The sequence below is a fragment of the Caloenas nicobarica genome, chromosome 7, assembly GCF_036013445.1.
Source record: "Caloenas nicobarica isolate bCalNic1 chromosome 7, bCalNic1.hap1, whole genome shotgun sequence".
In the NCBI taxonomy this organism is placed as follows: Eukaryota; Metazoa; Chordata; class Aves; order Columbiformes; family Columbidae; genus Caloenas; species Caloenas nicobarica.
The window spans coordinates 28,746,071-28,758,119 of NC_088251.1; the positions used below are offsets into that span (position 1 = coordinate 28,746,071).

The 12,049-nt window shown below is 39.6% G+C and overlaps 1 protein-coding gene across 4 annotated transcripts in view; it reads right to left on the reverse strand.

The window, feature by feature from the left end:
* The window catches only part of ZMIZ1 (zinc finger MIZ-type containing 1), a 346,635-nt gene that overhangs the window by 133,538 nt on the left and 201,048 nt on the right, over window positions 1-12,049 (reverse strand). For all 4 annotated transcript variants that reach the window (XM_065638909.1, XM_065638910.1, XM_065638911.1 and 1 more), the window contains one exon: window positions 7,574-7,687. In XM_065638909.1, the coding sequence (XP_065494981.1) occupies window positions 7,574-7,687 (114 nt within the window). The remainder of the gene's footprint in view (window positions 1-7,573; window positions 7,688-12,049) is intronic.

Below are 12,049 nucleotides of genomic sequence, written 5' to 3' on the forward strand. Positions count from 1 at the left end.
CAAGGCTCAGCACTTAATATTTCATTGACAGTGAGAGGAAAACTATGAAAGTGAGGTTTTAATAATGTAGAAAGCAGAAGAAATTCAGCTACCAACTTCTCTTCTCCTTGCTGAATTTAACTGCATTTTTTTCCTTCTCCTTTTGCAAGGCTAAGGAGCTACACCATGGCAAGCTCCACTCCCTGCCCCTCTTGTCATCACACCACAAAGTACTGGAACAATGTACCTCTTAACCTAACAGGCCCGTTAATCAAAAGAGCTTTATGACTGCTTATTACAAAACTCCTTTCCCATTATGTTGCACTTTCCATGAATCTCTTAACTAGCAGCAGTCAAGAGCACCCCCCCCTGCTGGCATCAGAATGAATTTTACCAATTCAATTTGCTGGCTGCTCAAAACTAAAAATGCCAGCTGATTGCTAGTTCAGACAGCTCTGTGTTCAGCCACTTGTGCATACTTGAAATTATCTGAATGCAGTTTGAAGACTACAGCAGAAATTTTGTAATTAGAATTCTGCAATGTAGATGGTAATTTTTCCCCCTCAGTAACACACAAAGATCAGATAAACAGGAAGCAAATTGAGGAATTTTGCAACATGAATAGTGATCTGCCTCAAACAGAGGAAAAAAAAAAAAAAAAAGAGGGAAAGGAGGAAGAAATCTTTGTGATCTGAAGTCCTGGTCTGATGAGACTGTTACTCTCCCGTTGCAGAAGTGCTGCCTCAACAATAAGACAATTGAAGTAGATAAGTAAAGTTATATATCATTAACTAGATTCTTGCCTTTGATGCTTAAAAATAGACATTACATAGGTTCTGCAAATGTAAAAGACTCCACAGAGCCTTTGTATTCAAACTAGGGTTTTCTTAAAATATATTTCCCACCCCATTAGGGGGATAACGACCATATTTTCCAAATAAAATAAAGCAGTATCCCTACCATCTACTACTTTTCTTGACACTTCCTGCAACAGTGAAGTAAACCATGCTGAATAAGGATATCTCCTCCTTTGTATCCTCTTCCTCTCCTCTGCATGTCTCCAACAACCATAAACATAGAAGGTCACTATGCTCAACCCTCTCCATCTGAAATTTTCTCCCAGAGGGAAAGACACAGGGATTTTGCTTTAATTAAGCCATCTGATTGCTGGGCCACTGCAATACTGTTGCCACCTGAGCCCTGGCAGACTTTGAACAGTGATATGGATGAAACATACAGCCGTCATATGAAGAAAGCCATACGGGAATTCCAAAAGCATTTTAATTTGGACAGCAACACATCTCAAACAAATACTCTAAAGTTGCAAATAAGCCCATGCCTTGACTAATAGAACTAAGTTGAAAAAGGAGCTTTAGGACACCATGAGGTCATTCGACAGGCAGTCGTAAGTCACTCGGCAGCGTGAGGAGCTGCTCTGCAGCGGAGTGTTCCGTGCCTGCTGGCCGTGCTGTGCCGGTACAGCACGTACACAGCCCCGGAGCGCCGCAAACACAACTGCGCCCGGCGTACGGTGGGAGCAGCGTTTCTTCCCTGTGAACTTCTGGCTCTGGAAATCTTGGATACAAAGACTAAATGCAACATTTCTAGGGCTCTAATAGGCAGTTGCATCCTGCCATTTTCTGAGTTATAGACACGCTGAACCCACTCTACCATCTGTAATTACTCACATTCAGATCCTAACCTGATTCGAAATCTGATTTTTGAATGTCACGTGTTGATTTTTGATTACACACTTTTCCACATGAAATAGAATGAACCCAGCCAGGCGTGCAGTCAGTGTAGCAGCAGATACCTTGTGAACACATTAGCATTAGCTTGACTTAGTTGTTTTTGCTGTTTGAGGCATCCTGTTGTGGACACTTGACATTATTCAAAAACACTTATCTTTTTTATTTTCTTTTTTAAAAAAAAAAAAAAAGATATTTTTCATTACACATCAGATGAGCTAAAATACATTTCTGTATCATGGAACTGAGAGCAGCTATTTTTTGTTTTCCTTAGAATGACCTAAAAAAATCTCAAGTCTCAGCGCCAGGATTTTCCGAAGAGAAAAGTAGTTCAAAAGATTACTGTATCATGTATCAGCATCACTAAAACATGAACCTACAGCAGAAACTTCTATCAGTTTAACACAGATACTTATTATTTCAGCAACTCTCTTCAGCAGTACAGAGATCTAGTAAGAGCTACAAGCAGCACAAAAGATTTAAATGAAATCCATAATCTTCACATAGAGTACAACTAGGACTACAGCTATGGATTATGTTTTTCATTTAATTTAAAGAGAATAATTTCTTAAACAGGCAAGTTCCCCACATCTGATGACTGATGCAAACCCAACATTTGGAGAAGAAATCTAGAATATTAACATAGTAGAGGGAAAACTGGCATTTTTAATTACTATTTCAGCACAGGTTTTTGTAGACAAACTGGGGTAGGATGTGCCATCTTTTGTATGGAAAGAGAGATCCAGGTCCTAACCACGGTGGTCTGAGACCCCAATTTTTACTAGCGAAGCTCTGTTACGTTCAGTGCTTTGGCCAAGAGCCAGCTCAGGTAAGCGCAAGCTGCCTATCTAAATTCATCCTGCCGTCCAAGCCCCTTGTGGTGAGGGGCTTAAGCCGGTAGGTCCAGTTACAGAGTAAGCGCGCAGGGCCTTGCTTTCTCTCGCCCTTTATTTGGCTCCCAGGCCCCCTGCGGAGCCCAGGGGCACGACGAACTCAGCACCTCGTAGCGCTGAAGCGCAGGAAGAGAACATGGCAGTGCCGTTATCGCCCTTGGCTGAAGACCAGTCTGTACATCTGCCCGTTTTGCTCTCAGCTATCCCTTCATTCCTATTTTTGCTGCAGCACCGACACAAAAGAACAGTCAGTGCCCTCAGCAAGACCTACCTGTTAAACTGCTTGGCAAGAGCTGACCTATGGGCTGAGACTGGAGTGGATCCGAGAAAAGACAGAAAAGACTGAGACAGCCTTGTCCAACCAAGGTAGGGTTATTGTTTTAACTGCTGTGTAGTAACTGAAGCTGTTTCTTTCAGAAGACAGTAAGGTAAAGCCATATAAGGAGGATGATACTCTGAAATTTATCAAGAATATTAGCCTTACCATAACATCTCATCCCAAAGAGCTTTATAAACTATGAGCACGAGAATCAATCATAATAAAAACATAACTATGTCTGGTTTGTGGAAAGTGGAGGTTATTTTAATCAGCTCCCCATAAAACTATGAAAGAAGTTGTGTTACATACCGAAGAACACCATATCCTTTGCAATTTCAAAAGTTATAGGATCAACTATTTCAATTGTAATTCAGTTTCTGGCCTACAGACAGCTCTATTTGATTTGAAAACAATTACTGTTGAAAAATAACACCTAGCTTTCCTTGGCAAACTAGAAGAGAGCTCATTGTCTCTGAGGAAGATGATAATTTGTTTGCATGAGTTCCAGCAAAGCTGTTTAAGGGAACCTTTCTGTAGCCTGTAGCTTGCAAGGAAGAAAATGGATTCAAAGCTTACTGCTCCCTCCTCGACTTTTTATTTATTTGTTGAAATGTGTTTTCTTTATAAACTTACATTACCCACTTCGGTGATTTTCTATAATGGCTGAACACAAAACGGTAAGCTCTAGAATTAGCGTCTGCCAGAACTGTTTGAACATAATGGCAATGCACGTGCAGTCACGCACATTTTTGCCAGAAGGAGCACAGCTTTTGGGGCTCAGTTCATGAAAAAAAATTTTGGTTTTATAGCACAAGTTATAGGTTAACCCGTGTACCCTAAATCTTTAGCCTTTGACTGTTTGCACTGCACGGAATTATTCCAGTTTTATTCACAGGCCTTGATAGCATCACCCAAAGTTCTTTATCACAAGTGGAAGTTATTTCACCTCTAAAAGAACAATTGTTTAAGGGATCCTATAAAACAAATGCAAAGTATTCAACTATCTAGAAAGCCTGTTTACAGGCCTTATTAGACACCTCTCTGGTAGAACTTCAGCTCTTGTACCAAATCCTGCATTTGTTCTTGAGATCAGAACACCATCCCTATCATCCTCGGTACGATGTCACTGGAGCCCACAGTAGCAATCATAACTCCATTAATATCAAGTACTGCTGATACGTAAAAATGATTATCTATTGCTAATAGCCAGTGTGTATGTCGTGCACATCTATTATTCTAAAAGAGAAAAAAAATCACTGAGGAAAAACGAACACTAGATACATGCTGATGTTCAACACGTGCTGTCTACCTAACTCGTGACATTTTCAAGTCATCAAGATTTCCAGAAGTGCTGGCATTACAATTTAAGCACAGAAAACCTTCTGTAACAGCCTATTCTATATATTATTATAAAAAACAGTGATTCTGTAAGTGAAGCTGGAAGCTTTTCTGCTGATGCCCAAACAGATGATTTCAAAGACCATTCTTCTGCAGCCATTCAGAGTCTATTAGACAGATAACAGGAATAAAACCATACTGGTGTTATAAAATGAACCAGATATTACTGACAGTGCCGACATGAAGATGGTGTGTAGGACAAACAGAACTTCATTCTAAGAATCACTTCTCAAAGCACAATTTCAAGATTTTGAGTGTATTTTTTTCCTTTTAATTAATAGGATTAAATTTAATTGGTCAATTTTTGCAAAAATATTATAGACAGGACTTAAATGAATCTGTTATACCAGAGGTACCATTAAACTGGCTATTCATAATATAACAGATGTGTTTTGATGCTCTGTCACTATATCTGATGCATTTAAACTTTGCGGTGGGTGAGTGGATGGTTTGCTCATTCCTGACAGAGCTTGTCCTTCAGCAGTCATGACGTATTAATATATTTCAATTTGGATTAATATATACCGTGTTAGCCGCTAGTGGGCTATGATGATTTCATATCCCTTGATGGTTCCAGAACAGATTAGTATACCACTTTTTCCCTGGTCAGAGAGTTAACAGAACAGAATGTCATTTTTAAAAAATTATATATCCTTCTGTACACCACAGAGGAGGAGCCTTATGAGAAAAGAATCATTTTTAGTATTTGTAGAATTTCTGGATTAAATGCACTTGCCCTCAGGAATCCACAGAGCTCAAATGTTGTACTGATGGCAGAGACTACTTGCTTTAAAAAGCATATCAAAAAATATGGAAGTTTTAAGGGAAATATTTTTGAAGGTAATGTTAAGGACTGGCAAAATAAAATAATAAAATAATCCTGTTTCAGTGTTTGAATAGATTTCCAAACTGATTTTTCATTTTTCTTTTAGCATAATCCTCACAAAGAAGAACATGGATAAACTTTGTCAGCATTAAGAAAAATTGACTCCTGAATAGTACAGAACATGCAGCTAAGCAAGCTAATGTGAAATTTACTCATGATATTCCAGTGTTTCAGCTGCCTTTCATGTATTTGCAACTTTCTGAATAATCCCCCTGGATACAGACCAAAGTTCTATCATGTTTGTTAAATAACGGTAAACACATTTTCGTATAAGAAGACAACAAGCCTCAACGTCCACCTTGGCTAAATTTTGAAGAAGATATTATCTTGAAAGAAGTTACATATGAACAAGCTCAGATAGAAAGATTTTTTTATAAGAAAAAGAAAATGAGACCTTGCCCACTGTACTGTTACATATTAAGAAGATGCAGCAAGTATCACCCTCTTGAGGTACAACCTCGCAGTTAAGCCTGTCTAATGGGAAGCAGGAAGAGGGAGGTACACGGGATATCTTCTTTACAGGGACCTTAAAATTAGGAACAAGAAACGCATATTTGTTACAGTTTATACGCATTCTGCAAATCCTGTGTATTTATCTAACACAAAGCAAGCCAGCTGGTAAAGCCTCCTCTGTTTTTCCCTTGTTAGGAATATAATGAGATGACAACAAGTGATAAAGATGCTGCCACAACCAGCTTGGGAAAGGGGGGTTTCACGACACCCTGTTCAGACTTCAGGGCAAAGTACTAAGCAAAGCAATACATGCTGTTCCAATCTTCACTTCTTTCTTTCTTGCCAGAAGAAAGATAGTATTTCCTTTTCAAGAACTCTGATAACCAGGTATTGTGTGCTTTACCTCACTATTTTTCATGGAGCATTTCATCCTCGCTTTCCCTGCGCTCTGTGAAAACATTGAATCACTAGCAGCCAGACTTTATTTTGACCCTGCACTTGGGCAGAGCTGCAGATCTGCTTATCTAGAAAGAAAAGACTTAAACAGCAAGGAAGTCGCAGGTCAGATTTACAACGTTCTCATCAGAGAGATCTGCAGGGAAATACTGTGCACGGGTTGCCTAAGTGTACTTGAGCTGAATGTCTCCTTTCCCAAATGCTAATCTGAAAATGCTAGTAAAGTTTTAAAGAAGTATAAATAAAATATATTTATGGTGAAATCAGATCCTATTGTACATTATCTCATGATAGAGATTATATATAACTAACTTCAAGCACAATTGTTAAGTATCTTATCTTTGGACACCACTAAAATTTCTAACTTCCTTTAATTTTATTTTCTGATTGGAAGAATGATATGCACCTCCTTAAATCATTTGATTTATTCTAAATTTTTGACATAGAAATCTGAAGGATGCTATACACTTGAGCACATTAAGATGGAGCCATTCCTTAACATTTGGATTACTGGCAACTAAATCTCAGTCTTAGTGTCTTACATCAGCTGCACAGTGTATGAAAATAATCCACACACTTCTGCCTCCCCCCAAGAAATACAATTATAGTCTCTTCATTAATCATTTTAAAATTTCTATCTCCTTTGTGACTGTTTATTTATATTGACTTGTTCTGCAAATTGCAGTGAAGCATTTTAACGCTGCTACTCCAGTCAGAATTTAATTCTTCTAAAGTCTTGACTACATGTAACAATTTTGGACTGGATCCTACTGCTGGGTGCATGGGAAATAAAACTTTCGAAAGAAAAAATGCTGTTATGTACACAATAAAATATATTTTCAATACATTATAATGAAGTTGGTTTAGCAACTACAGGGGTCATAATAAAAAGGGAATGGAAAGAAAAGCACTGAGGTCAATAAAACAGTTGGAATTAGACTGCAGGTCTAATCCTGACATACAATGTATGTAACAAAGTAAACCCAACAGGCACGTCAGAAACAGCGTTAGCTGAAAGTACTGCATACTTACGAGAGAAGACAAGCTGTCCTCCAGTCCCACCAAAAATGAGCAAAGGAAAATAAATGCCTGAAAAGTCCGTTAACTCCGTAAAAATGCAGCTTGCTTGGCAATTTCAAACCGTGAAAATAAATATTGTATGTGCATATCAAGTAACCTAGTCTGTGCACTTGTAAGTAATCTAAGTATAAATGTTTTCTCCTTTTACGATTATATTGTTCCTACTGCATTTTGCTTCTTGTTAAGTAATGGAGTCAAAAAAAAAAAAAGCTGTTAGGATCCGGCTTCAGATGTTTAAGATAAAATGACAAAAAACCCCACAAAATAGGGATTCTGAAAATCAAGTTCCCTTGGCCACGATAGACTGCGTTCGGTATGAAACAGAGGACAGGAACCACCACCACCGAGGGAGAGGACGTACCGTCAAGCAACCCATCAGGCTCTGCTCAAATGGTCTCTGGAAGGCTCTGGGGTCCCCGCACCAGTCCAGGAGCTCTGTTGCTGCATTATGGAAGTTTGCAGGGTTCTGTAAGTGCTGGAAAGGGAAGACAAAGCAACATGGTAAATAACATACACAAGGGCTGACGTAGTCTTTCCTATATCACATTGATGCAAAGTTTGGAAACTAGGAACAGCATATGATTTGGAAGCAAGAGCTTAAATTGTACAGTGAGCACAGAAAATCCTACTTCATTCTTATTAATACTTAACACAGATTTTCTAACATTCTGATTTGAACTCATTAGAGGTGAGCTGTAGCTGAAGTACCAGAGCTCCCCTGAATTCCTTCCCCCACAACATCACCTCTCCCACCTGCAAACCGTAACGGATTCTACTCAGAATCAAAACTGTCAGAATCCAAATTGAGGGAAATTTCAGCCTTACATACAAAGTCCTTGCCTTGGGTTTACGCCCCATTGCTGGGACATGCCAGCGCAGCCATGCCTTCCAACAAGCAAGACTTTAATCTCTGCCTGCCAGCCAGGAGGCAAACATGACAGTCTTCAAAAATACCAGCAACAGTGCAAAGCACACTTGATATACTGATCCTTTCTAGGAGTTTTGGGTTTTGTTCATCATGATGTATCATCACGAGCAATCTGGCTGATCAACTTCAGGATGATGAAAACTGGAGGATTACTTCTTGACTAAAGCGTGGTGGGTCACTGCCATGACTGAAAATGTTTTCACATGCACAGAAAGCACATAGAAATTTCAGAGTGGAATCCTACCTCTCCTGATGAGGCCGGCACAATTTTGAGAGAAAAATCTGGTTTTGTTTTGAAATATGTACAGGCAATGCATTTTTTTTAACTGTTACATTAATCTCTACCTTTGTGCCGAACAACCTGTAGCCCTGTTTTTAGAGGCATTTAGTAAGCTTACCTGATACTACTGTTCACACTGTCATCCCTCACTGTGTTAAATTGCCAAAGTATTCCAACAGTTTAGTAGGAGCAGAGGGAGGACATAGGAAAGAAGGAATTCAATTCACATGAATAATATTGCTACTAAATTCTCCAGTTCTGGTAACGCCAGATGTATCAAGGAAAACTCCAAAAACAAGTAGTAAAGAGTGTGTGTATCTAGGAATTGTTGGTATCTTTTTAAGTAGTAGTTTTATAATTCTTGGGATTGCTGAGAAAAACATGAAAATGAGATGAGCTGGAAGGCACAAAACCCAAAGGCATCATTTTTAAAATACATCATTATTTTTGAATCAGTTGCATAATTTGGGAAGACATCACTGCTCATTTCTAAGCATCTAGATTAACGATAATGTTCACAAGCTATTTTTTCCCCTTATCCCCTCGTGCCTGAGAAGCCGCGTGTATTAACTCTACAACAAATGAAGGAAAAAACCATTCTTCTCATACCATGTTTTGAGGAGTTCCCAAGCTGTAAGCTTTTGGATCACATTACTGTAATTCTTACTCAATGAAGGCTCTTGGTCAGAGGCCTTGTTTTAACAAGAGATGACTGACGTGTGGGGCACGGATTTTTAAAACAATAGCAGAATTTGAGAAAGTAGACAGGCGTTGTGCACCGTGGTTTTCTCCCTCTGCTCTACAAACACGAACCAGAGCTCACGGTGCCATCCAGTTTGTTAGCTTCACCTAGGGCTGCATTTCAGACCATTTCTTCACCAGCTGATCGTCTAGTTGTTGGAGGAGCCGTACAGTTGTGTATACAAGTTAAAGAATTCCAAGTAAATAAACGTAAGAAGCCATTATTTTGAGGCTTTGTGTAAAAAAAAGTCCCATGAACAGAGCCAGCAGTTTGGATTATGAATCTTGTAAGTACAATGGAATAGGAAGCCTTTTTGAAGGCATCACTTAATCCTCCAGAGAAGTGATAGCCTGACACCAGACCTCTCAGCGTACACCGCTCCCTCCGCACGCCACTTTCATCTGCAGCCGAGACAGAAGTTGGTTCAAACCCCTCCTACAACAGCACATGTAAGCTCTGTCACCATCAAATACACCATTTCCAGAAGGCAAGAAAGGCACGGAAGCTGGTGAACAAATCACAGCGTACTGAACACATACTGCATGGGTAGGACACAGGTCGCAGATCTCTCAGTGAAAAAAAACCCAACCAAACCCCTTCCACACAGAAACCAGGAAATGAAAAATTCACTGAAAGCTACTCAATTCTGTACTTGAAATAGTCTTTAATAATCCTTCCCCCTCCTTGTGAAATAAATTGAGATCTGCTGATGAAAAGCCCTAAATAAGAGCTAGATACTATTTACTTTCACCAGTGTTGCTGTTTGCCAGCTGAACACTACATCTTTCACTAACGCTTACAATGAAATTTCCCCATTGAGAAACAGACATCAAACTTGAATCAAAGCAATTTTTATAGGTTTAGGCTAACAAAAAAACCTCCAAAAAAAACAAACAGCAGAGCAGGACCTTAGCCATATGCTTAATTCTCAGTTTAACACCACATAATGCCAATTTTTACTTACCATGACACCACTGAAAAGCAGTATCCCTTTCCTAAACTAAAGGTCCAACATCTATTAAATTAGTATTTCCCTGTGGAAGAGGCTCCTTCTGCTTGTCTGTGTCCAAGCAGGGGTGACCTCAATTACTTGATTTGTCTGTTCTGTAACTCTCCATCAAGTTATTTCACTGCATTGGTACCAAGCACTGAGGCACACTGTCATAACCCACTTCTTAAATACAGAGGGGATGCTGAAATCCTGACTTCTTCAATGCAACTATGCAACTGAAAGGAGTTTAGAAAGTCGTTGGGCAAGATAGTAATTCCGTTAGTTGCATTATAGGCTAAGAAGTCCCAAATAAACCATAAGGAGGAGTCAGTATACCAGTGGTTTCCATCTCCATGGAGTGGATTTGGGTAGTTTCTGGGACAAGAGAAAAGCTGGTCCTGCAGGGACACTTCTAGCACTGTCACATGCAGTTTTGAGACACATTTCTCACAGCTTTCTGAACTATTTAATATTTTTAAATTCAGGTTTTCCTCAGATTTTGTTTTTCAGATTACACAGAGTAAGGTTACTTTTGTGGAAAACAAAGAGAAGATCCACCATGAACCAGAACACCAAGGCAGGTGCAATTCCTTCCCTCAGTTATGCAAGAAATTCTAAATGCCAACTCTGATTTTTTTAATTTATTGACAGATGAAACACTGCACCCAGGGCAAAAAGCCCCAATGTCATTCACATCCTCACAACAAAAGCCTGCTTGAGAAGAATATTACCTCTACTTTATTCATCGACCAAGAAGTTAAAGAGATTTTCTGAGCTCTCGATCAAAGAACAGAAGTACAAAACAAAGCTTGTGCCAGACTCATCCATCATCTTTGTTGTGAAGCATTCCCCATGCATGGCTCCGTCCTCTTCAACTGCAATTACTGGCAGCACTTTGACAGAAGCAAGGTGTGTGTCTGAAGAGTCTAGTCTGAAACTGTGCTTCATGTAAACAAGGAAATCACCTCATTAGTAGATGGTTTAGGAAAACGTGACAATGAACCAGATCTGGCTGTGACACACCTTGGTGTATCTTCAAAGCTGCTAGTGACCATGCGTGCAAGCAATGGTGTCGTCAACAAGTGAAGAGGGTTTGTCGAAATAAAACCTGAAGCAGAGATGAACAAAGCCAATGAACTGAATGAATCGGTTCTTTACCAGACGGCTTTCAGTATCATCTGCTTTTCAGAAGGCTATTAGTGAAATATGACAATTTCTGTTATTTCAGAACCTAAGAAAATTTTCAGTGTAATAATTTGTTATCTCCAAGCCCCTAATATTTTTTTAGCCTGAGTGGAACAGAAATCACAGAAATAATTGATGAGTGTGAGAGGATAATTATTGGAGGGAATCCCCACGTGGTGCTTTGAAGAGACAAGTCTCTCTGAGCCTCTCCCCTCTTTGTCTTGGAAAGAATCTTGTGGGTTTTGTAGCACGTCAATTAACAGTGTGGTGTAGGGGAATGGAGAAAACAGGAAAGGACTTTTCTCTCCACTGTACCCTGTCCAAGAAGAGTGAACTGTACCAGCAAAGCCTCTTTCTGAGGACTGGCTTGACATTTGGGCTGGATTCCAGGGAAGACAGGAACATCTACCTGCTGCTTGTGGCCACCTCTGGCTTACATGTTTTATTTACACAAAGAACAAACATATTTGTAAATGAGAGCAGACATATGGGCAGAGGATGCAGGTACACCAGGACCCAAATTCATCAGCTTTTACAACAACTGTCTGTGCCTGTTCCATGGTTTGCTGTTGTGTAGTCATGCAGGGGGGAAAACAAGGTTCACATGGGGAGTTACACACAACAGCTGCTATGTGGTTAATTTGGGTGCAAACATTTGAAAATAAAGCCACTTCCTGAAATTGTTACTACCTTCCACTTAGATGGTGATTT